Here is a 26,701-nt window from a genome sequence, read left to right on the forward strand (position 1 = left end):
TTGGACTCATCATATCTATCATAAAATTTATTACCCCTATTAGACTTGATAAATTTAATTTATGTATACCTAAATGTGTCGATAACTTGAGACCTTACATAAATTAAATATATATAGTCATATCTCAACATGTTATTTATAAAAGTGATAAAATATCTCTCTTTATCAAAATAGGGAATATAAAGTGACTTGTAGATGTAAACATATATAATCTCAAGGAGTACATGAACTATGTTTTATTCTAATTATTAATTATAAGATAGTTGTAAACTCAAGATTCTTATTAATTCTATACAAACTATCGTATATAATTTCATAACTAACTGAATCATAAATATATTGAGTTTTCCATAAGAAAGTAATATCCTAGTAATTATAGATAAAGAAATCAAGTTTTTAGAATTATAGAAATATAATATGTATCCTCAAGATACATCAAATGAACTATCGCTGAGTTTATGATAATTCTTTGAAATAAGATCCTTTTATGCTTTTTGGTTTTGAGTTAAGATGAATATCTATATATTATTGGTAACATAAGTCGAAGTGTCAGAATCAATTTATCATGTATTAGAAATGAACTTCTATAATATTTGATCTAAAGCATACAAAGGTTAATTTATAACTTTTCCTTTCGAACCAAACCTTATAGTTATTTTCACACGATCTTTCTTACTATATAAGTAGTATTTTAATGTGAATATTTTTTTTATGAATTTATATAGCATTTAAAACTTAATTGATTTATTTGATAAATTATACTTCAATCTATTATTATTATTCACTCATTGAGTAGTACCCAAAATATTATTAGTTTTTTCTACTTTAATCTTAATTCTTCTTAAACACAAATACTAGCTAGCTTATTTAAATTTTACTTATTTTTTATTTACGTTATAGCGAATTTTAAATGAACCAAATAAAAATATAAAAAGAATTAATAATAAATTATACATGAAGGACTCATTTACATTCATATCCAATATTTTAAGCTTTACAACTTTGTCAATCAAAATGATATATCATAGAATTCCTCGAATATTATAATATTAAATTATAGCCAATTAATGACTAATCAATAATTTTAAATCAATCTTTTAATATTTCAATACATTTGTTATATTCTATAATTAGGTCTAAATATTATTAGTAATTATTAAAATTAAGCTTTTTAGAATTTTTCTAATTATTTAATTATCTCTCATTGAACTCTTTAATATTTAAGCTTATTATCCTTTCAACAAAAAAAGGTCAATATCTAACTCTCAGTATAAATTACACAATTTACTTATAATAATTTTATCCAAAAATTCTAAAGATATTTATAAGAATATAATGAAGGAATTACCACTATAATAAAATAATATAATATTAATATTTTGATTTTTTGTAAATGTTGAATTATTGAGATGATCTCTATTTCATTTTTGGGTGAAAAATTAATATATCTAGTGTTCACATAATATTTTACTATTATGGAGGACTAAAGCCATTTTTTTAGAATAGTATTACTATCTTTGGGTATATAATCATAAACTATAAGGATATCCAAAATGATCTCATCCTATACCATCACATAATTATTTGAAATAGAATCTCCTTTATGATTATCTAAATCCCCTAATTATGTATATAATTATGAATATTTTTAATATTATTTAAAACTAATTTATTAATATAATTTTATAAATCTATTAGTCCAAGTCACTTTGGTGCCCAGAAGACCAATATAATAATATAGAATATAGTTTAAAATATCTTATAAATTATAAAATATTTATTATAATTTATATCTTATAAATCTATCATCCTAAGTCACTTTGATAGTTATTAGTCCAATAAAACTTATGGATATAGGTTACAAATAATATTCATCAAGTATTCTTTAATCTAATTTATGTCAAATATTTTAATAATAATAAAATAATAACAATAATTATTATTAAATATTAATAGCATAAAAAAAAACTCATGATTATAATAATGATAAAACATAGATAATACTTTTATGTAAAAAATAAATATTATTTCATAATTTTAAATATATTCATGTGAATAACTAAATAAATATCTAAAATAATAATTAAAATTTAATTATCACAAGTAAAATTTTATGAACATATCATAAGAGAAAATTATAAAAAATATAATTTATATTTTTTAATTTTATATGGAATCTAAATCAGACTTGTCAACCCCATTTAATTTTATAGGCATAGAATTGAACTAAACATCGATCCAATTAAATCAATCAAAATTAAAATTGATTAAAGTCATATATTAGTCAAAATTTAATATTTTTAAATTTGATAAAAAATGAGATTGGTTGGATCTAAATTCAATCAAGTAGTCAAAATATAGTTAGAATCAAATAGGGTCAAAATTTGAGGATCGACCAAACTTAGGGCTCAATCAAAATTAAAATTTGACCAAATCAAGATGGTCAATAGGGTCAATAACTACGTGCAATAGGTTAGAATCCATCCCGTTGTGCATCGCTGACCAATCAAAATGGGATCAAAACTAGGTCAAATAAATAAATTAAAATTGGATCAAAATTAGATTTTGACTAAAGTCAAAGTCAAATAGTTATCAAAAGTAGTCAAAATCAATATTTTGATTAAGTCAAAATTAGGGTTAAATAATTAAAATCACAAGAGTTGTGATTTCTCCTTGAGGTCGGCTTCTCATCGTGGCTTCCTCCATCGCACGTTGCCTCAACTGCCACTACCACAACCTGTGACCATGCCATCATCACTCAATTATGCATCGATGTCGCCACAATCCGCTGTTGTACAACGGATCGACCATCACAGTGTGCAATTGTTCACCACTTATACAACGAAGCGGCTGTTATACTGTGCAGTTGTCCATGGTTGCACTTCGGTTCGACTACCATAGTGAGCAGTCGTCCGTCGTTGTGCCACGGAGCAGCCACCATAGTGTGTAGCCGCCACTGTGCTACGGTTCAACAATCCCGTGCATCGCTGACTATTGACGCATAGTTGAGTTACTACTGTCCCTTACTGTGCTGTCGACAACAGCAGCACCACCGTGTGCCGTAACCTACACCTAAATCCCTATCTGCCACACCTCGATGCTGCAGTCCATGCCATACCATCCACCATTGCCCAATATTACCGAGTTCCATTGCCGCAGCCAACACCAACGTCCCTGTTAGAATATCAAGAGTCGTACATGTATAATTAAATATATTAAGTTATTATTTTTATTAGTCAAAATTAAAGTGATCTAATTAAAGTAAAATTATTTGGCTAAGGGACATAATTGTTATGAAAATTAATTGTGTGGATATCATGTTCTCCTAACTTAATGACGAGATAAGTTAGGAATATAAACTCTTAAGGCATAATTGCAGATTCATCAATTATGAATACAATCATAATTGTAGATTCATCAGTTATGACTATAAATAAGGTTATGGTCCCCGGTTACAGTATCGAATGAAGCTTCTCTTCACCCGTCTAATGGATTCATCAGGTATACTTCCGTATTAATCTGTTTCTTAATTGTTGTAGGATTTCATGCATATTATAATGGATTTGATAAGTTTTATGGAAACATTCTTATTCCCTTATTTTGGATCTATTCGGTTTTGATTCTATAAAACAATTATTTGATCCATATTTGATATGTTAAAAGAACCCAACAAGTGGTATTAGAGCCATCCTATAATGATTGATGAACATTTAAGCTTTTTTCTCATGAATTTTAATGATGTTTTCATCAATATTTTAAAGTAATTTGGTTCTATCATCGTTGGAAAAGATGATAGTAAAGATGATAGTTTTATGTAATCATGCTATTTTGAAGTGATTTGGTTCCATTATCCTTAGAAAAGATTATGGTTTTATGTAATCATGCTACCTTTTTCTAATGTGATATCAGTTTAATTTTGGATTATCTTTTCCACTTCGTATCTTTTCCTATTCATCAATTTGTAAAAAAATTATTTTTACACTACAAGGCATAAATTTCCCAAATTCTTTTTGGATTTTATTTAATTAATATAAATTTAATTAATTAGATATTGTTGCAATATTATGTTGATTTAATAATATTGTTGCAATATTATGTTGGATTAAACATAATATTGGTTCTATAAAGTTGTTTGTTGACATAATTGAATGATTTACATGCTTTAAATATTTTAGTCAACAAATTAAGATAAAACCAATTTGACTAATATGGTTCAAATTCAATTAGTGATTGTTTAATATTAGATTGAGTAATTTAATATATGAAGTCGTCAAAGTGATCTCTCATATATAATATTACTCATGAAAATATTAAATGTAGTGTGTATTTACATCCATGCGGTAATTATTCGGCCCAAAGGAAGGTTAATGACTGGCAGGATTTTATACATACTTGTAATAGTAATACGTGATAATTATAAAGTTATACAAGTAAATGATAAATTAATCCAAAGATGGGTTTTTCATTTGACATACCTTATTATCAGTATTTGATCATTACAACAAGACTACCACTAGCAATTAATATTGAAGTCCAAAGACAAGATATTAATGTTGCACTTGGTATCTTGAGATGGGTTATATCATTATTTGAATTTACTTAAGTTTATAGTAATAAATATGAGCATAATTTCTGGTTATCTATTGTTATCTTATTTAGGTTCTCTTATAAAAATATCTGCTAACCTCAATCCAGTACTGGTTTTAAACGAAACCAACTTTAAGGGCAAGAAAAGAAAACACAAATGTAGAAAGAATGAGGCTGATAAGGGTCCAGTATAGAAGAAACAAAATAAGGATGATACTTGTTTCTTCTGTAAGAAATCTGGGCATTTAAAGAAGGATTGTGCTAAATATCATGCTTGGCATGCTAAAAAGGGAACATTCCTTACTTTGGTTTGTTCATAAGTCAATTTAACTTTAGTACCTAGAAACACTTGGTGGTTAGACTCCGGTGCAACAACTAACATCAGTGTATCAATGCAAGGTTGCCTAAGCTACCGAAGGCCCAATAATGCTGAGAGAAGCATTTATGTGGGGGACGGAAAATCGGTAGATGTGGAAGCTATAGGAATATTTAGATTGTTATTATGTACCAGATATTATTTGGATTTAAAAGACACTTTTATTGTACCCTCATTTAGACATAACTTAATTTCTGTTTCTTATTTGGACAAATCTGGTTATTTTTATTCATTTGGAAACAATCAATTTACTTTGTCTTTAAATTCAAATATGATTGGAACTGGTTCACTTATGACTTATGACAATCTATATTTACTTGATACTATAGCATCCTATCATGAAACCTTGAATGCGGAATTGCGAGGTACTAAATGTAAAATTAAAAATTCTGGTATATTATGGCATAAACGTTTGGGTCATATCTCTAGAAATAGAGTTGAAAGACTTGTGTCAGATGGGATTCTTGATCCCATTGACTTATCAGGTCTAGATGTTTGTGTTGAATGCATTAAAGGTAAATAAACCAAACCTAAGAGATCAGGTGTATATAGAGTTACGGACGTCTAAGAATTGGTACATACAGATATTTGTGGACCATTTCCTACACCTTCATGGAATGGTCAACAATACTTCATATCATTCATAGACGATTACTCTAGATATGGATACCTGTATCTAATACATGAAAAATCTCAGTCTTTGGATGTGTTCAAAGCATTTAAAGCTGAAGTTGAAAATCAACTCAGCAAAAGGATAAAAAGCATCAGATCTGACTGTGGAGGGGAATATTACGGCAGAAATGACGGCTCAGGTGAACAACGTCCAGGACCATTTGCTTTATACCTAGAGGAGTGTGGAATTGTCCCTCAGTATACAATGCCTGGGTCACCTAGCATGAATGGTGTAGCTGAAAGATGAAACCGCACACTTAAGGACATGGTAAGAAGTATGATTTCTCAATCTACTTTGCTAGAGTCACTCTGGGGAGAAGCAATAAAAACTACAGCTTACATTCTTAATAGAGTACAAACTAAAGCAATTGCAAAAACTCCTTATGAACTTTGGACTAGGAGAAAGCCTAGTTTAAGACACTTTCGTGTATGGGGTTGTCCAACTGAGGCAAAGCCTTACAGGCCTAATGAAAATAAATTGGAACCCCGAACAATGAGCAGTTACTTTATTGGTTATTCTCAACGATCTAAGGGGTATAAATTTTATGATCCCAAATCAAGAAATATTTTTGAGACGGGTATTGCTACATTCTTTGAGGATATTGAGTTTGGGAGGAGAAATAAGATTAAAGACTTTACCTTTGAGGAAGAATTGGTTCAGTCTGATCCGATTCATATAGTTGCTACTAATATGGCAAAATCTATACCTAAAAAAGATATAGTCATTTCAACTCCTATGCAGTATGAAAAAATTATTCATGAGAAACAAACTCAACATCCTCAAGAATCTGTGCCACAAGAGCTGGCACTTTTGCAATGATCCACTAGGGAAAGGAGGAGTGCAATTTCAGATGATTATATGGTATTTCTCCATGAACATGAAGAAAGTAGTGGTATAATGGAAGATGATCTAATCAACTTCTGTCAAGCCATGGAGGATTCTAATTCGAATAAGTGGATTGAAGCAATGAATCAAGAGTATAAGTCCATGCAAGACAATAAAGTTTGGGAACTTGTCCCATTACTAGAAGGTGTGAAACCCATTGGTTGTAAATAGATTTTTAAAATCAAAAGGGATTCTAAAGGTAATGTGGAGAGGTATAAAGCACGTCTTGTGGCAAAAGGCTATACTCAAAAGGAAGGGATTGATTTTAAAGAGATATTCTCTCCGGTTTCAACGAAGGACTCTTTTAGGACAATTATGGCTCTAGCCGCACATTTTGATTTAGAGCTTCATCAGATGATGTTAAAACATCATTTCTCAATGGAAACATTGATGAAATAATTTATATGGTGCAACCAGAATACTTTGTGTTAGGAGACCCAAAGAAAATGGTTTGTAAATTGATAAAATCCATCTATGGACTAAAACAGGCATCCCGTCGGTGGTATCACAAATTTCATCAAGTTATTATCTCATTTGGTTTTAAGATGAACGCCGTTGATGATTGCGTGTATCACAAATTCAGTGGGAGCAAATTCATTTTCCTGATATTGTATGTGGATGATATTCTGCTTGCCACAAATGATAGAGGCTTATTGCACGAAACCAAGAGATTTCTATCTAGAAATTTTGAGATGAAAGATCTTGGTGATGCCTCTTTTGTATTAGGAATCCAGATACACCGAGATAGATCCCGGGGTATTCTAGGATTATCACAAAGGAGCTATATCGATAACGTACTCAAAAGGTTTGGCATGCATGATTGCAAATCAGGAGATACCCCTGTCGCAAAGGGAGACAAGTTCAGTCTCAATCAGTGCCCTAAAGGAAATTTGAAAACTCAAGAAATGCAGAAGATTCCCTATGCATTAGCTGTAGGGAGTCTAATGTATGCACAAGTTTGTACGCGTCCGGATATAACGTACATTGTTGGAGTGTTAGGCAGATATTTAAGCAATCCTGGAATGGATCACTGGAAGGCAGCTAAAACAGTCATGAGATATTTAAAGAGGACAAAAGATCATATGCTCACATATAGGAGATTAGACCATTTGGAGATCATTGGGTATTCTGACTCCGATTTTGCTAGATGCCAAGACAGTAGGAAATCCACTTCGGGCTACATTTATATGTTGGTCGGTGGGGCGATTTCTTGGCGTAGTGCCAAGCAATCTCTTATTGCTTCTTCCACTATGGCAGCGGAATTTGTAGCATGTTTTAAGGCATCCAATCATGGAATTTGGCTGAGGAATTTTGTCACAGGGTTGCAAATACTACAAGGGATTGAAAGACCACTAAAGATATATTGTGATAATAAATCAGCTGTTTTATACTCCAACAACAATAGGAGTTCGACTAAGTCAAAGCACATTGACATCAAGTTCCTAGTTGTGAAAGAAAGGGTACAAAGTAAACAAATTTCTATAGAACACTTGGGAACAAACTTTATGTTGGAGATCCTCTCACAAAGGTGTACCGTCCAAGGTCTTTCATGAGCATACTGCTCATATGGGTATATTAGAATTTGAGAAAACTTTAGTTTAGTGGGAGTCTGTCATATGTTTGTTATATGTTCTATGCCATATTTTGTATTTGTATAGATATTTTCTGATCAGAAATAAAGCTTCAGTTTATTATACTTTGTACATTATGGCTATTAAAGTTATTAATGATCTCATAAAGATAAAGTTGGACCAATTGAAAATTGACATACACATATCACATTCATGTAATTTTCATACTACACATTTCATAATTGATCTATGTTATTTGATTATATTAATATTAGTGATCATTGATGGGTTTAGCTATGATTGATATAGCGAAGACCGCTTTGGTCCTATATTAATATAGTCAATGGACGAGATTGTTTTGTATGTCCTAGTTAATAATGTCAATAGTTTTGAGCTCAAAGAATATCACATTTATAAGGATACATATGTGACTCAGTGGCAGATTGTTAGAATATTAAGAGTCATACATGTATAATTAAATGTGTTAAGCCATTATTTTCATTAGTCAAAATTAAAGTGATCTAATTAAAGTAAAATTATTTAGCTAAGGGACATAATTGTTATGAAAATTAATTGTGTTGATACCATCAGTCATGTTCCTAACTTAATGACGAGATAAGTTAGGAATATGAAACTCTTGAGGCATAATTGCAGATTCATCAATTATGAATACAATCATAATTGTAGATTCATCCGTTATGACTATAAATAAGGTTATGGTCCCCGGTTGTAGTATCGAATGAAGCTTCTCTTCACCCGTCAAGAAGAAATCTAAAGTTCTTAAAGGATACTTGCAATTGAAAGACCAAATCACCAATCAATTCAGAAAATACTCTAATGGATTCATCCGGTATGCTTCCGTATTAATCTGTTTCTTAATTGTTGTAGGATTTCATGCATATTATAATGGATTTGATAAGTTTTATAGAAATATTCTTAATTCCTTATTTTGGATTTATTCGGTTTTAATTCTATAAAATAATTATTTGATCCATATTTGATATGTTAAAAAGAACCCAACGTAACCTCGACCATCGCCTCGAGTAGCATGGTGACACCTATAGCCTCGCATGGTTGTCTAAGTGATCCTAGTTCACCTCGGCCTTCAAAAGCACTATCACAGGTAGTAGTGCGGAGGTCTATCGCTAAGGCTGCTGCACATAGTGACTGCAGTAGCCACCCACAATTGAGCTATTGCTCAGAAGCATTGCCATTAACAGTATAGATTACTTAAATAGATGAAATGCATAAACAAATCTAATACATAAATAAGTTTATTTACAAAATAGATTTGATATATTTTAATAATTTAAAATATTTGATTTTAAAACAACTTACTCTAATATCAATTCTAAGAATAAAAACTGTAATTATGTTATTATTATATAGTAAAATTTTAATATCAGAATTGAAATCAAATAACAATAGATCAAGATTAAGATCGTATATTTTTTTTATATCATTCAGAAAATTTTTATCTAATTTATAAATGCAGAATCTAAAATTTACAATGATGTTGATATGGAAGGAGAACTAAATGTTCTTATTTTTTTTCTATTGATTATTATGAGTTATAAAATAGAAACTAAAAGAGATCAAAAATAAATCTACACTCTCAATTTCTAATATTTTATCTCTAAGAGGTATTATCCTTTTATAAGTAAGAACAGAAAGTATATGACAATAATTAATAGTCTTTCCCATCAAAATTATCTTATGAAATATTTTTTTATTGATTGATAATATTAATCAAAATATCATTATATCTTAACCAATTAATTAGAATAATAAAATCTAACACATCTACCATCCAACTGTGGTTCTCACGATGTTAAACTTATGCTGGGATATGAACTCGAAGTCTCTCGACTATGAAACTGTTACAGTGCCTCTGTAGCATCAGCAGTTTCAGCACTTTGCACACTTAAATCAAGCAAGTAAGATGAACAAAGGTACTTCATGTTTACTGTCAGCACTTCTGCTGCTTTCCCTCCCAATCCATTCGTCAGCTGGTACTCCCCTGTAATCGTGTCACTAATTTGCATCAAGAACACGGATGGATCGCCATTTCCCCGGCTGGTCTTCTCCTGGAAGTCTGCTGTCACAACTGTTCCGTCTTCGCCTGCACAGCGTTGACACCCATCAATCTTCTTTATCGTCAAAACCACAGAAGCATAATTATCTTGACGAAAACCTGCAGAAAGCGCCCATTCGACGCTTTGATTCGAACAAGTTTTGGATTTTGATCGTTCTTCACTACCACAAACTTCGACTCCGGTCGGTTTGCGTTCTTCGTTATCGCGACGACAGCACCATTGCTGACACTTTGGAACTGTCCAGCAAAAGCCCGAAACTGGAAGGTGTTCTCGTCGACTCTCCACAGCTGCTCATCATGCAATGGACGTAATTAGATCCAACCACAGTTTTACCTACTCAGATTAAACTAAACGAGGAACTCAGATCCACCTTAAAGGTCTCCCAGTCCGATGCTGTGGATCGATTCGCCACGATCTCCATGCCGACACCCTTTTCAGCAGACAAATACTTCTGGCTATTCAGTGACTGGAATCGGACTTTGGTTCCGTCCTACCATGAAGCGACACACGAACAATGGAAACAAGATATATCACAAGCCATGCATGTCACAGGCAGTGGTCATGGCAGTGAAAGGCTACCAGAAGCTCCTTGTTGGGTATGCTGTCGAAGAGGTTGGGGGTAATCCACTCCTCTGTGACAAGCCATCCTCCAAGATTGACAGCTTTGATACTGCCGGAGGAGAAGTTGGCTCCTACAACCAGGGAGCGGAAGGGATTGCTTGAGATCATGATGGCAAATCCTAACAACGTCCGAAACACAGAGTGCAACGCCATGGCCTTCACTGGTTCTTGGTGTGTTGAGAGCTGTGCATATTTATATATAGAGATAAGATCTGGTAGAGGAATTCTTTACCCACTGAGGAACTACCGACATTAGTAGTTGTTTACCGGGGAAGAGGTAACATTTCCTGCTGCCTGTCGGTCTTTGGTAGATCCCAGCTCGAAGGAGGTGTTGACTTGGTGTCAACCAGTACAGTACCAGGGCCATACTGAGTGAGCCACGGATGCGTTTGCTTGACTCGACTTAACTTGATGATATTGTAGCACGTCTATTTTATCTGGTCAATTGCTATCCACTATATATATATATATATATATATATATATATATATATATATATATATATGACGCCTCTTCACACATGTTTCGAGCTACAAAGAGCTTTTCATCAATTTAAATACAAGATTTAAAGATTTATTATCTTCAATTTCAAGAGGCAATTTAGAACACAATGGAGATATCGAGTGCTTTTGCTCAAAAGTTAGGAACATAACAAGGATTACATGGAGCCGACGATGATGTTCCTATCAAGCGTTTGATTTCGTTGTGGATGAAAGAAATCATAGATTTTTTTGGCAAAGGATAAATAGGTGAAAACAAGATTTAGACTTACAGACTTTACTATCAATAATAATAGTTATTAAGTTTACTCAGACCTAAAATCTTACTTGTGCAATAGTATACTAACCAAATCAAAAATCTCAACAAAGGCTATTATTAATTAAGTTAGGCACTAATGTTTCAGGTGTGAAATTTAAGCAATGTTTTTGAAGCAGTTGGCCAGTGTTGTTTACAAAGAACATGAAAATATTTGATGTTAAAAACTTGACTGTGTGGGTTGTTAATTTCATACGAATAAAAATTAAAATATAATGGAATAAGATGGTGACGTGGATTCATCGACGGAGAGATCACAATGAACGGTTCGGATTAATCTTGCTTCATTTGTCTCACTACTCATTGCCAAAACGTCGTCGCTCCATCCTTTTGTCTCTCGAGTTGCGGCACCGCCGACCGTTCTTCCGTCACCGCTCTGCGAGGGGGAGGACGAGATGGCCGAGGGGACGGGAGAGAGAGTGGCGGCGGCGATCCTCCTCGGGAAGCGGACGCGGCAGCCGATGAGGCGAACGACGAGTATGACGGAGTTCTCCTTGGAGGATGTGGCGGCCGCCGCCGAAGGGAGAGAGGGGATCCGCCGCCACCACAAATGCCAGCACCGGGAGAGGCGGAGGGGGCCGGAAGATGAGGGGGAACCGAGGATCGTCCAGCGGTGGAGCTTCGGTGACTTGGGGACGATGGAGACGACGACCAAGTTTCTGATGGCCTGTGGCCTCTGTAATCGCCGCCTCGGCCCTGGCTTCGACACCTTCATCTATCGGTGAGGAAAAAAATTCCCTTTTTTTGGGAGTTCATTCGTTTAATTTTCTGCTCATCTTGCGTAGAATTCTAAAGATTTATGCCACCGATTGAGACTACGCGGTCACCGTTGCGTTGCTTCATGATGGATGTTGCCTTTTTTCATCTCAATTTTTGGAAGATTTAATCTTTATTCCTATTCCTTGTGGAAAACATCGTTGGATCTGTACATGGCGCTCATAATTGATCTGCATATGATGTGTATGAGAAACTTGACATCACAACAGGTGCTACTAGACATTAGTTTTGGGAGGCTTTCATGGTTTAATAGTGGAATCAACTATATTATGGTATTTTTGGTTTATATCATCCATATTTTTTTTATATATAGTAACAATTTTACTCCCAGTGGTGCTAAATTTTTTTTTATATCAAATCGATATCGTGGGTGTCGCCCACGTTATTCACATGATGTATAAGTTCAGTAGGATCTTTGGCATATTTTGAAGTTAATTTTGCAGGTATTTCAGTTAAAATCCATAACATATATGTGGGCTGAATTACTTACAGGTTGTTTCTTGTTCATTTCTACCTTTAGCTGCCTGCTTCCTTTGAATTGTGACTAATCTAAAGTCATGCATGTATATATGATGTGCTAGTGACACCTGAAAAGGTATTCAAGCTTAAAGAATTTGAAGTGTCTCGAAATATGAAGGAGTTATGCTTTTCTCCATATGCACCATTATACTTGAGAGAAAACTAGAATAGGATTATGGTGATTAATAGTTTGGACAATGGAGCAAAATTTGCCACAAAATAATCCATCAGTTGTTACCTGAAAGTAATAGATTTCTGTTGAAGAGTCAGAAAGCAAGATAAAACTTGAAATATCTAATTTTGAAAAAGTGGTTATGCTCATCCCCCTGTGAGCATTAACCATATCAAATAGGAAGCGGTAAAAAGGTTTGACCTTTTGATTACAACGGCCGAACAAACTCTTGGTTGTTCTCACTTGTTATTATGAATTGGACTGCCCATGGGCAGACTCATGACGAGTAAACTTTTCATCTCACTGTGAATTTTTATATATATCTTTTTATAGGTGACACAAGTAATTTCTTATTAATACTTGTATTTCTTGGTAAAAGTAAATGCACACTTGATATTTTTGAACTGCATAAATGTTACTTTAGCTGGTTCTGGTGGTACAGGATTTTTGTTTCATGTTTGAAGTTTTCCTGCAGCAGAGAGCAGTAGTACTCTTGATGATGATGTTACTTGTTTGTGGCATACATTCCTTAGTAATCCCCTTTGGATGCTTGGCAACTTGATTCAACTTGCCTTTCTCTTTGCATTTGCAGGGGTGAAATTGCTTTTTGTAGCCTTGAGTGCAGACAGAATAAGATCAACCAAGATGAAATTAGAGATAAGCACATGAGATCCAAGAAAACCAATGCTGCTTCAACTGCAGTTTCAGAAACCTCTGGCGATGGTCAAAGGGCTGTTGCTGCATAAGCTGAGCTTGAGTCTACATGGCCAGTGTTAAACTTCAGTGGATATTACTTCAATGAAAGTCTCCAGCTGCCTCAAAGAAACATATATTTAGTTTGATTCTTCTGTTTCTTCGCCATCCATCTCTTGAGTACTTATCGTGCAAGGGAATCAAGTATCGTTTCTCATTCCATAAATTTCAAATATGTAAAGAACATGAACATCTCTTGCTGGGGATCCTTGTTGCTGCTTTGGTTTCAAAGTAGAAATCCAAAGAATAAAGGGAAACTATATATTTTTTTTCGGCTTGTGAAGTTGCAACATCAAAATCCTCTGAACTATTCTCTATTAGTGGCGTGACTGGGAAATGGACACTGGTAACAGAATTTACTATGATGGTCTTATGGATTGTGTATCACTTCTGTGACCTTTTATGCTGTTTAATACTGCAAGATTGACCAATCATTAACCTTCTCTGTGGTTGTGAAGAGCTAGATGATTCACTGATGCATGGGTGTTTTAGCATGTACTTTTGTCGGTTAAGAAGGTCACGTTATATCCATTGCTTCAAAGAGTGTTTTAGTATGTACTTTTGTTAGTTCAGAAGATCACCTCATGTTCATTGCATCAACGGGTGTTCCAGTATATACTTCTGTTTGTTCAGAAGATTACCCACCTTATGTTCATTGTATCAGCGGGTGTCCTGTCATGTGCTTTTGTAAATCCAGAGGATTACCTTCTTTTGTTCATTGCATCGATGGGTGTTTTAGTGTGTGCTTTTGTAAGTTCAGATGATTCCTTTATGCTCATTGTGTTTTGATGCCAAAGTTCATAGTTGTAAGGTGCATGAACATTTATGGCTTCATTAACAAGTCATACCTGGAGTTGCTTCTTCCGATGAATATGAGTAGCCTAAACATGGCAGAGGTGAGAAGAAAGAAGAGTTCAAAAGCCTGGGCTTTGGCAGTACTCTTAACCCTAATGACTATTCAAATGGATTCTCTTGATTGATATACTTTGATTTTACTGGTAACACCACAATGTCTGCTGCAACTTTGTGTGTTTTGCAGCATTTGTCCACAGAATTCTAATTGTCAGGGAATAGGGAACTAAGAAGTAATCGTCACTTGTTATGTGAGGCTGCACCAAGATTTAAGAACTTTAGTAGCCAAGATATATTAAAAATAAGATATCATCAGGCTTGTGGAAGTTCTGTGCATAGTTATAGAAGAGCGTTAGAAATATATGACCTCTTCGTACAATTTTTGTCAGAAATTTTTTATAAAAACAAATCCAACTTCAATGTTCTTATTAATGAGATAGATATTATTTAAAATTGAATTTGTGAATAAATGTATTTACAAAAGAAATAGTGTTTCTGTTAGAGCATCTTACTAATAACCCATATATCTATATACAAATGATGATGATGATGTATTGCTCTATTAGCTTAGTTACTCAAGATGTTATGCCTAAAACAATAATGAGAGATGACATCGTTTCAACGAGATCTAGAGATCATACTCAAATAAGAAAATACAGAATATCTAGACAGTTTCGATCCGAATCATGAATTCCTTCGTAGAAAGAGTGATGATTAACACTAGAAGCTTCGTGAATATTTTATATTTTGAAGCTTTCTAGAAGATGGACCTTGATTTTAAAAATTTCTCACAATGACTTCCACCGTTATCGGATTCACGAGAGATTCTATTTTGCGCTAATGCTAAGTGCCTATATGACCTTTGGCTCGGGATCATGTTCGAAGATCGTCAAGATGATATTCCTAGTGGTCAATATTCCATTAGCATATAATGCAATTATTGGAAGGTCGATACTTAATCTACGTCACAAACAACTATAAACAGGGTGTTTAATATAATATTTATGTATATTTGTATCTTTCGATTTTGTTTATTCCTTTCATAGCATATAGGGCTTGTGATAGACTTGACAACCCCATTTTGGTTGGCTTTTGTGATTGTTTCTAAACATAGGTTGTATCTAATCTTCGATACATTGACCAACCCTCCAACTTGACATCCAATTGATAAGACCCTAAAGTCTTATTATCAAATAAAGAAAGAAAAGCGAATGATCACTACGAGGAGATCGACCTCCTAAGGTTTGTCAAAAGACTGAATAATAATATTTTATTTTCTGATTGATTGATTGTCGAAAAGAAAGGGTTACATCACTATTTATAGAGTTTCACATAGGGTCCACAAGGACTTGGACTCTTAATAATAAATAAATATTAAATAAATCTCTACTTGATTCTAATTGGACTAAACAAACTCAATAAACAATTAGACTAAACAGACTCAATAAACATTATTCAAAAGCTCAGAAAAAGGGTCCTAACAATTCCTCCCTCTTCAAATCAGCCTTGTCCTCAAGGCTGAGCAGCATCAAACTCGAGAAGCTTCTCTTTTAGCACTTCAATCATAGGATATTTGCAATGCGTCACAACCTGTTGATTAAGTAAGTATGGTCTCCACTTTTTGCTAGTGTAAGAAATAGATCTATCTTTTAGTGTTGTAATCATTGCAAGAAACTCCTGGCCCTATATAATCAATTTTATCTTTGAGCATTTACTATCATAAGTTAAAATCCATCCATCAGCGATCTTTAATTCGAATCTATTATAGCCTTCAATATGGTGGGCTAATTGGTTAACCGTCTCATTGTCCATAAATATGAACTAGTAAATTAGCAAGTTTTACATCATTTTAGAACATGCAAGCTAGCAATTTTTTTGAGATATGCAAGTTAACAATTCTTTGCTTCTTAAGATGGGCAAGATGACACTTTTTCTTCTCTTGAGATTATTGTTGAATCTCGTATTTTGATGATGAAACCACTTGATATGTGTTTATAATTTAAACTGCATTTTGAGTGATGCATGTCTACTCGATCAGGATTAGACAGTTGACGTAGGAGGAATTGACGTTGCGCCGGAGGATATCACGTCAGGATATTGGACGACAGAAGGCTTCGGATATCGGGCATTGGGCCAAGGAGAGCGGAATTGCGCCAAGGATATCGGGGTTACGGAGGTCAACTTCCGATTGGGTAACAAGCCGCAAGAGAGGACGATGCGTTGAAGAATCGGACGAAGCGCCAACCAATGATGTGCCGGGCAACATAATGTCAATTCGCGTTGTAATAATTGTCTAGATCGGAGTAGAGTTTTAGCTTGTGTGTGCAGGATTAACTACGATAACGATGAAGACATAAAGCGAAACAAAGTGTCAGAGTCAAGCGCGAAGGATTTGTTGCGAGTTCGAGAGTTCGATGGAAGTCCGAAGGTTCGTCGGGAATGCTACCGGAACTAGCCGAGAATGAGTAGGGAGCTTGCCGAAGGGTTTTTCGGAAGCTCGCCGGAAGGTTCGTTGGAAGTTCGCGGAGCTCGCCGAGAAAGATCGGAGCTTGCCGAAGAAGCTCATCGGAACTCGCCAAGATCAAATCGTGAAATCTAGGAGCTTGCCGGGAGTCCGCAGAATGGTTTCCGAGAGTTTATCGGAAGACCGCCGGAAGTTCGCCGGAAGCTCGCCGGAAGAAGTCTTGACTTACGGACTTTGTAATAGCTTAGAAAATGTCTTTAAATTTATAGTAAGCACGTTAATTAGGGTTAGGATTAGGTGTTAATCCTATAACCCAAGTAGGGGCCAATTGGGCCCGAGTTCGGACTGGTTTGGGCCAAGTTTGGAGCCCAACCAGTGAGCTGAATTGGCCTAGGCGGTGGCACCGCCCAGCACCCGAGAGCTGGGCGGTGGCACCGCCCAGCACTGTCAATGTCTGACAGTGACAGGCGGTGGCACCGCCAGCATCGAGAACCCAAAGATAATTCAAATTTTGGAGCCCAAATTTGAATCCTCTTGAGGCCTATAAATACCCCTCAAATCTTAGCTGAGATTACAACTTTTTGAGCAGCAATTGTTTGAGAGAAAAGTCTTAGAAAAGTCTTTGCTAGTCTTGTTTTCAATTTGCTAGTGTTCACCTCCTTCTTTCTTGCTGAAAATCTGTAAGAGAGTGAACCACTTGTAAAAAGTTGTAAGAGGGGTATTTACCCTTCCCCTTTAAGAGATTTGCTAGTGAAAGGTGGGAGCCTCATAGAAGAGGGGCCTCGCAAGTGGATGTAGGTCATTTGACCGAACCACTGTAAAATCGGCGTGATCTCTGGTTTGCATTTACTTATTATCATTTACATTACTACAAACCATTTGCACTTTAATGCTCTACTTCTTTATCTCTGTCTTACTTATCTCTTCAAGTTAAAACTCAATCGAAACGGCTTCAAACGAAAACGTTACTTTTATCGTACGAAGTTTCCAAAAGTGTTTAAATCATCAAAAGTTTATCACACTTTACCGCTGCACTAATTCACCCCCCCCTCTTAGTGCCGCTCCGATCCTAACAATTGGTATCAGAGCCCGGTATTTCTCATTTCGGATTTACACCCGAGAGAAATGACTCTTCATGGCTTTCAAGAGGGCTTTTCGGTTGTTCGTCCACCGTTGTTTAACGGATTGGACTACACTTATTGGAAAACTCGAATGAGAGTTTTCTTGATTTCTATGAATTTGGATATATGGAATATTGTTGAAAATGGTTTTCAACTTCCCTCTAAACCGATGAACGAATGGTCGGATTTGGAGAAGAAGTATTTTTCTTTAAACGCAAAGACTATGAATGCCTTATTTTGCGCTTTGGACAAAAATGAGTTTAATTGGGTTTCTTTGTGCGAAACGACTTTTGACATATGGCATACTCTTGAAATCACACACGAAGGCACTTCTAGAGTTAAAGATTCGAAAATCAACATTTTAATGTATGATTTCGAGCTTTTTCAAATGAAGCCGAGCGAAACCATTATTGACATGTACACCCATTTTACGGATGTCGTCAATGGTTTACAAGCTCTTGGCAAATGTTTCTCGAATTTTGAACTTGTTAGTAAAGTTTTACGATCACTCTCTAAAGCTTGAGAATCAAAAGTAACGACAATACAAGAAACAAAAGATTTAAATATTTTCCACTTGAAGAACTTATCGGCTCATTGATAACATATGAAATGGTGCGCAATGCACATGATGAACACAATGAACACTTGAACCACCTTCCAAAGAATAGGAAGGATTTGGAACTCCGGACAAATGAATACCACTTGAGCGATGACTCAAGTGATGAGGACATTGATGAACTTGAACTTCGAACACTAACTCTTAATAAGTTCATTAAACAAAAATCTAAAATAAATAATGAACTTGAACGGAGGAAGAGGCCAAAGAAAAGGAAGGCACCCAAGGATGAATCAAGAACTTCCAAAAATGAAATGGCGAATTGGGCTTTGATGGGCTTCGACTACAAGGTAAGTAACTCAACTCTCTTGAATTATTTTGAAATTATTTGAAGTTTTTCATTAGTGCTTAATTTAGATAGTAGGAATAGAAAATAAAAAATTGTTTTTCAAAAATTATATCATGTTTTTCTTTTAGCATCTTTGAAAAATTAAAAAATTTAAGCATGAAAAGATAGATTCACCTAAAAAAAAAAATGTATGACTACAACAAATAACAAAATGATTTTGTTTGAATATGCTTTATGTTTAATAGTTTCTTTGGCTTATATGCTCTATCATTATAAATATTTTAAAAATAAATGAAATCATGTTTGATTTGAAGTAATGCATAATGATCATGCTTAATGATGCATTTTTTGATTTGACATAAAAGTGGCTTTAAAAATGATGTATGTTTTGATTTGATATAAATGAAATAGGCATGCTTATATGAAATAATGAAGTGTCATGCTTGACAATTGTATACTTAATGATGCATAAAGTTGTAATGAAAATATTAATATTTTAATACTATGATTTGATGATTTTATGCATGACATTGTAAAGTTATATATAATGATGCATAATGATGAAATTGTGTAATAAAAATATTAAACATTTTGAAACCATGTTTTAGTGTCATGCATATTGATCATGCTTAATAAATCTCGAAATTATGCATGATGAATCTTACGATTTATGGATTATTGATTTTTACCATAATAAAAGTACCTTATTGATCTTTGTTGTAATAAATCTTAATCTTTCGGTTTTAAACATGATACATGTTTTTATTTGGCATAAATGAAATAAAATCATATGTTTTGAAACAATCGAAAAGAGGGAAACATTCTTGAAAATTATTTTGCTCGATCTTATTGATTTTGATGAATCCATTTGTATCATCTTGTGAATCTCTTGGATTTTGATAATGATTTTGATGATTTAAATTTGAATAAATTTTAATCGAAATCACGATCTTGATCTCTTGAAATTTATAACATGAAATCCTTTATGAATCAAGATTGTTTTCTATTTAAAAGGAGATTCGTTAAAATGTTTCATAGTCTTTTAGTATTCATGATCTTAATAATGATGTTTTGAAACTTTATGTAAACCAAGAATGTTCATCATGATTCTCTCTTTGAATATTTAAAGAGGAGAATTTTCTAGATGAATCATGATTTTGATGATTGAATATTTGATGTGCTGAATTGAGATCTTGCTCTCCTACTATTCTTTTTGCTATTCACCAAAAGGAAGACTAATTCTAATAAGCCATGATATGCTATATGAATTTTATTGTATTCATGAAGTAATATCTCATCACTAATTTTTATTCCTTCATGTGATGATATGAATGTATGAAACACATATGATATGATTTTTTTTATACAATTCCATATATTCGTGAAATATTTATCTCATCACCCAATTAATTCCTCTTGATACTTGGAATATTTTAAAATGTGATCTTGATAAGAATGTTTCAAGTTGCTCTTTGTGCTATATCTTTTCAAATGAATCTTGATCGTAAACTTGTTAAGAAGAATTTTAATGAACCATTGAATCATATCTTTGGTATTCACGAATTGATCCTTATTGATATCTTTCATAAATTCTTTGCATATTTGACTTGTTGAATGGTTGAAATTTTTAGCCATTGAGTTCTCCCTTCTTTTTGACAATGACAAAGGGGGAGATAGATTGCTAGCACAATTCAAGAAAAAGGTAAAAAATTACACTTCTTAAAAGAGAAGAAATTGATATCTTGAACATCACCGAAAATTGCTAGCTTGAAATGTCAAGAAAATATAAAAAATTATTTACTTTCCTGCACATCTAAAGAGAAGATGCAAATGTAACACTTGCCAAATTGTTTGCTTGCCTCGTGTAAAACATTGTCTCTTGGTAGTTTGGCATTTTGCTAACAAAGCAAAAATGACACTTCTCAAAAGAGAAGAAAGAGCTTGCTATCTTAAACATCACAAGCTTGCCTATCTTAAGAAATAAAAAATTTGCAAATGTGCTATCTTGCCTATCTCAAAATACAAAACATGCTACGGAAGAAAAATTGTTAGCTCAAACATTGCAAAGGAAGCAAAAATTTGCTAGCTTGCAACTTGCATATATTTGAATTTGCTAGCTTATAAAACTTGCATATTTCAAGAAGCTTTCTTGAACATCTCTAAATTGCTAGCTTGCAAGTTCTAAAATGTTGTAAAACTGCTAGATTGTATGATGATAAAAATTCAATATTATGTTTTTCATGCAATAAGTTGAACCCATATAACAAACACTTAATTATGGTACTTCTCCTTTTTGTTGATGACAAAGGGGGAGAAGTATGTTGATGACATGACATGTGATGCATAAGTTTTATGCATATGTTCATGATGATGTGTTGCAAGTATTCATGATGAATATTGCAATGACTTGAATTCAGTTTGAATTCAAGGTTCTATCAATATGGCATATTGATAGGGGGAGTTTGTTTAAACTTCGGGAGTTAAGGTTAACTCCGTCATCAAGTGGTTGTCATCATCAAAAAAGGGGAGATTGTTGAATCTCGTATTTTGATGATGAAACCACTTGATATGTGTTTATAATTTAAACTGCATTTTGAGTGATGCAAGTCTACTCGATCAGGATTAGACAGTTGACGCAGGAGGAATTGACGTTGCGCCGGAGGATATCACGTCAGGATATTGGACGACAGAAGGCTTCGGATGTCGGGCATTGGGCCAAGGAGAGCGGAATTGCGCTACGGATATCGGGGTTGTGGAGGTCAACCGCCGATTGGGTAACAAGCCGCAAGAGAGGACGATGCGCTGAAGAATCGGACGAAGCGCCAACCAATGATGTGCCGGGCAACATAATGTCAATTCGCGTTGTAATAATTGTCTAGATCGGAGTAGAGTTTTAGCTTGTGTGTGCAGGATTAACTACGATAACGATGAAGACATAAAGCGAAACAAAGTGTCGGAGTCAAGCGCGAAGGATTTGTTGCGAGTTCGAGAGTTCGACGGAAGTCCGAAGGTTCGTCGGGAATGCTGCCGGAACTAGCCGAGAATGAGTAGGGAGCTTGCCGAAGGGTTTTTCGGAAGCTCGCCGGAAGGTTCGTTGGAAGTTCGCGGAGCTCACCGAGAAAGATCGGAGCTTGCCGAAGAAGCTCATCGGAACTCGCCAAGATCAAATCGTGAAATCTAGGAGCTTGCCGGGAGTCCGCAGAATGGTTTCCGAGAGTTTATCGGAAGACCGCCGGAAGTTTGCCGGAAGCTCGTCGGAAGAAGTCTTGACTTACGGACTTTATAATAGTTTAGAAAATGTCTTTAAATTCATAGTAAGCACGTTAATTAGGGTTAGGATTAGGTGTTAATCCTATAACCCAAGTAGGGGCCAATTGGGCCCGAGTTCGGACTAGTTTGGGCCAAGTTTGGAGCCCAACCAGTGAGCTGAATTGGCCTAGGCGGTGGCACCGCCCAGCACCCGAGAGCTGGGCGGTGGCACCGCTAGCATCGGGAACCCATAGAGAATTCAAATTTTGGAGCCCAAATTTGAATCCTCTTGAGGCCTATAAATACCCCTCAAATCTCAACTGAGATTACAACTTTTTGAGCAGCAATTGTTTGAGAGAGAAAAGTCTTAGAAAAGTCTTTACTAGTCTTGTTTTCAATTTGCTAGTGTTCATCTCCTTCTTTCTTGCTGAAAATCTGTAAGAGAGTGAACCGCTTGTAAAAAGTTGTAATAGGGGTATTTACCCTTCCCCTTCAAGAGATTTGCTAGTGGAAGGTGGGAGCCTCATCGAAGAGGGGCCTCGCAAGTGGATGTAGGTCATTTGACCGAACCACTGTAAAATCGGCGTGATCTCTGGTTTGCATTTACTTATTGTCATTTACATTACTGCAAACCATTTGCACTTTAATGCTCTACTTCTTTGTCTCCGTCTTACTTATCTCTTCAAGTTAAAACACAATCGAAACGGCTTCAAACGAAAACGTTACTTTTATCGTACGAAGTTTTCGAAAGTGTTTAAATCGTCAAAAGTTTATCACACTTTACCATTGCACTAATTCACCCCCCCCCCTCTTAGTGCCGCTCCGATCCTAACAATTACAAGTTAGCAATTCTTACTTCTCTTTTGAGTTAAGTTTGCAAGTTTTGCTTCTTGAGATGGATAACATAACAATTTTTTCTTCCTTTTGCAATGTGCAAGTAAGTAATTCTTGCTTCTCTTTTGAGATGAGTAAGCTAGCAAGTTTTGCCTCTCTTTGCGATGTGCAACCTAGCAATCTTTGCTTCTCTTTTTAGATAATCAAGTTAACAATTTTTTCTCTCCCTTTATCATTGTAAAAAAGAAGGAAATAATACAATGTTATAATTCTTTTTCCTTTACATCAATTTTCAAATCATGATAAAGATAAATTTACATCAATATTTCAATCATAAAAAAATAAAAGATCAAATCATGTATGCCAAAAGACAATGTATCATTTTTGATAAATATCTTCTTTTGTAAATAGAAGGAATGACAGCAAACGATCTTAATTTAAAAAGAAAACTAAAGTAATAAAAATCGAGAAATCAAGATCATAATCCAAAAAATGTATAAGAAGAGTTTATATATTTAGGAGATTTATCATGCCTAAGTTTAACATTCAAGCTAGCAATTATGGTTCTCTTGAGATGCTAGTATTTTTCTTTCTCCCCTTTGTCATTACAAACAAGAAGGAAGAAGAGGGGAGGTATAAAAATTCACATCAATGATCATCACATGAAAGATATTAAAGATCATGAAAGATCAATACAAAAGATCATCAGTCTTTTGTATTATCAAGAAACAATTTAAAATATAAGAGATCAATTTTGATGATCAATACAAAGGAGTCATAATCAAGTTGAGAAACTAAGATTATAATTTGTATAAATCTTCTCTTAAATAAAAACATCATAGAGAATTTTAAGAATATTGAGAAATCAAGAGAAGGATCATGATTAAAAGAAATATCCATTTTAGTGAATAGTAAAAGTTAGTGAATAGTAAAAGGAAGAATCATAATAAACGATCTTGATTCAAATGAAAAACGTAAGTCATTGAAAACCGAGAAATCAAGATAAAAATTATGATTCATTTAGATAAGTATTCTCTTTAATAAAATGCAAGAGTCATATGAGAATAAGGAATAGAGGATATTGATTCATATAAAGAAAATCTAAGTTATAATTTTGAGAATTTAATATCATGATATAGATACAACACATTCAAATTCAAATCATCAAAATAACTTTCAAAAGATTCAAAATGACAAAATAGATTCATTAATCTCTTATTGAAAACTTGATAATATTTTAGGGATAGAGACATTTTCAAAAATAATGCATTCACTTTTTTTTTATATATTTCAATTTATGTGATTTATTTCATACAAGTATGCCTTTGTCTTTTATTCCAAACAAAAATATGCATCATGGTTTAAAATCGAAAAACAAGATTTAACACAAGAGTCATCAAGATCAATACACCATAATGCATCATTAGAACATCAAGCATGATTTCATTAAATATAAAGTATTTTTAATTAAAATCATTTTGTTTGTTATAGTAATGTAATTTTCTTCTTAAGTGAATCTAACTCTTCATACTTAGTGCTAGGAGTTAACATACAATTGGCATGCTCAATTCCCCCCCCCCCCCACGTTTTTGCATTTTATATACTAATTTAAAAATAACTTATGAAATATATCAAGTAATTTCATAGTAAAATAAAGGGGTTTTAGTTGAGTCACTTAACTCATTGTTGAAAGCTATCAAGGCATAGTTCGCCACCTTTTCTTTGTCAGTTTGCCCCTCGTCTTTGGATGCACTTGAATCATCCCAAATCGCTTTGAGTGCTTGCTTCTTCTTTTTGTGCGAGTACCTTCTTCAGTTGCAAAAACTCGCTTTTGAAGTACCCCAATTGATTGCATTTATAGCAAGTTATTTTATTCTTTTTAAGTTTATTTTTATTCTTTGATTATTGTTTTATGAACTTTTTAAATTTTATTGTGAGGAGTTCAAAGTCATCATCACTCAAGCTTTCGATTGAGTGGTCTTCTATTATTCGAAGTGCCAAATCCTTCCTATTCTTTGGAAGGTTGTTCTCAAGTTTATTTTGTGTCATACAAGTCATTTCATATGTCATTAATAAACCGATGAGTTCTTCTAACAGAAAATTATTTAAGTTCTTTGCCTCTTGTATTATAGTTACTTTTGAATCTCAATTTTTAGAAAGAGATTGTAAAACTTTATTAACAAGTTCAAGATTTGAAAAATATTTACCAAGAGCTTTTAAAATATTGACGACATCCGTAAAACGGGTGCACATGTTAACTATAGTTTCTCTTAGCTTCATTCAAAATAATTCAAAATCATACATCAAAAGATTTATTTAGACTCTGTAACTTTACTTGTGCCTTTATGTATAATTTTAAGAGTGTGCTAAATGTCATGTGCAGTTTTATAAATTGAAATACGATTAAACCCATTTTTATCTAAAGTTTCACAAATCGAAATAAAAAAAAGTTTTCTTCTCCAAATCATTCTATTCGTTTATTAGATTAGAAGACTTTTGAAATATATTTTCAACAGTATTCCATAAATCAAAGTTCATAGAAAGCAAGAAAATCCGCATTCGAGTTTTCTGATATGTGTAGTCCGTCTCATTGAACATAAGAGGACGAGTGATAGAAAGACCCTCTTGATTGTTAATAAAAGTCATTTCTCTTAGGTATTAAACCAAATAAGAAAAACCTTAGCTCTGATACCAACTGTTATGACCAAAATTAACACTAAGAGAGAGGGAGGGGGGTGGTGGGGGAGGGGGGTAAATTAATGCTTTCGTAAAAATTACAACGATTTAAAATCTTTGTTCGATAAAGCCTATATCAGAAAGATGTTAACTTGAAAACACGTTCATAATTATAGTGAGAGTAAGAAATCAGTTTGCAATATAAATGAAAAGTATAAGGTAAATGTAAACTAGATTTATAGTGGTTCGGTCGTCGTGACCTACGTCCACTCTCGATTCCTCTTCAATCGAGACCACTAGCTTTCACTACCGACCTTCTTTTTGAAGAGTAAAGATTAATTATATTTATAAGTCTTTCTCCTTTTTATAGACTCAGGAAAGAATATTTACAAGTTTCACATCTCTTAGAATGAACTCTAAACTCTAAGACGTGGAGGAGAACACTCAACACTTTTCAAGCTTTTCTAACTCTTTTTCATCAAGGATTCTTTCCCCCTTTCTACCCTTTTTTCTTGCTTACCCAAGCAGGAAAGAGTGGGGTATTTATAGACCCAAAATGACTTAAAAAATAGAGCAAAAAAAGGTCTCATCTCGGGTTTCTCGGGTCCCGACGGTACCAACACCTATGCTGGCTGGTACCACCACCCAGACTAGTGGTACCATCACCTGACATAGTCCAGGGAATTGTGTTTGGATGGTACCATCACCCAATCAGGTGGTACCATCATTTGATAGCTTGGAAAAGTGTGCTCTT

At 34.0% G+C, this 26,701-nt stretch overlaps 2 protein-coding genes across 2 annotated transcripts; one reads left to right on the forward strand and one right to left on the reverse strand.

The window, feature by feature from the left end:
• Positions 1-9,972: 9,972 nt before the first annotated feature.
• Positions 9,973-10,962, reverse strand: LOC135620386 (uncharacterized). Its single transcript, XM_065123313.1, has 4 exons — positions 10,768-10,962; positions 10,559-10,678; positions 10,287-10,475; positions 9,973-10,239 (listed from the first exon to the last, which is right to left on the reverse strand). Exons 1-4 carry the CDS (start codon positions 10,960-10,962, stop codon positions 9,973-9,975), a joined length of 771 nt encoding a protein of 256 aa, XP_064979385.1.
• A 987-nt stretch (positions 10,963-11,949) lies between these two features.
• Positions 11,950-14,118, forward strand: LOC103994943 (FCS-Like Zinc finger 5). Its single transcript, XM_009415410.3, has 2 exons — positions 11,950-12,346; positions 13,686-14,118. The coding sequence occupies exons 1-2, from the start codon at positions 12,021-12,023 to the stop codon at positions 13,837-13,839; spliced, it is 480 nt and encodes a 159-aa protein (XP_009413685.2). The 5' UTR covers positions 11,950-12,020; the 3' UTR covers positions 13,840-14,118.
• The last annotated feature ends 12,583 nt before the right edge of the window (positions 14,119-26,701 follow it).

This window comes from Musa acuminata, chromosome BXJ2-8 (genome assembly GCF_036884655.1).
Source record: "Musa acuminata AAA Group cultivar baxijiao chromosome BXJ2-8, Cavendish_Baxijiao_AAA, whole genome shotgun sequence".
In the NCBI taxonomy this organism is placed as follows: Eukaryota; Viridiplantae; Streptophyta; class Magnoliopsida; order Zingiberales; family Musaceae; genus Musa; species Musa acuminata.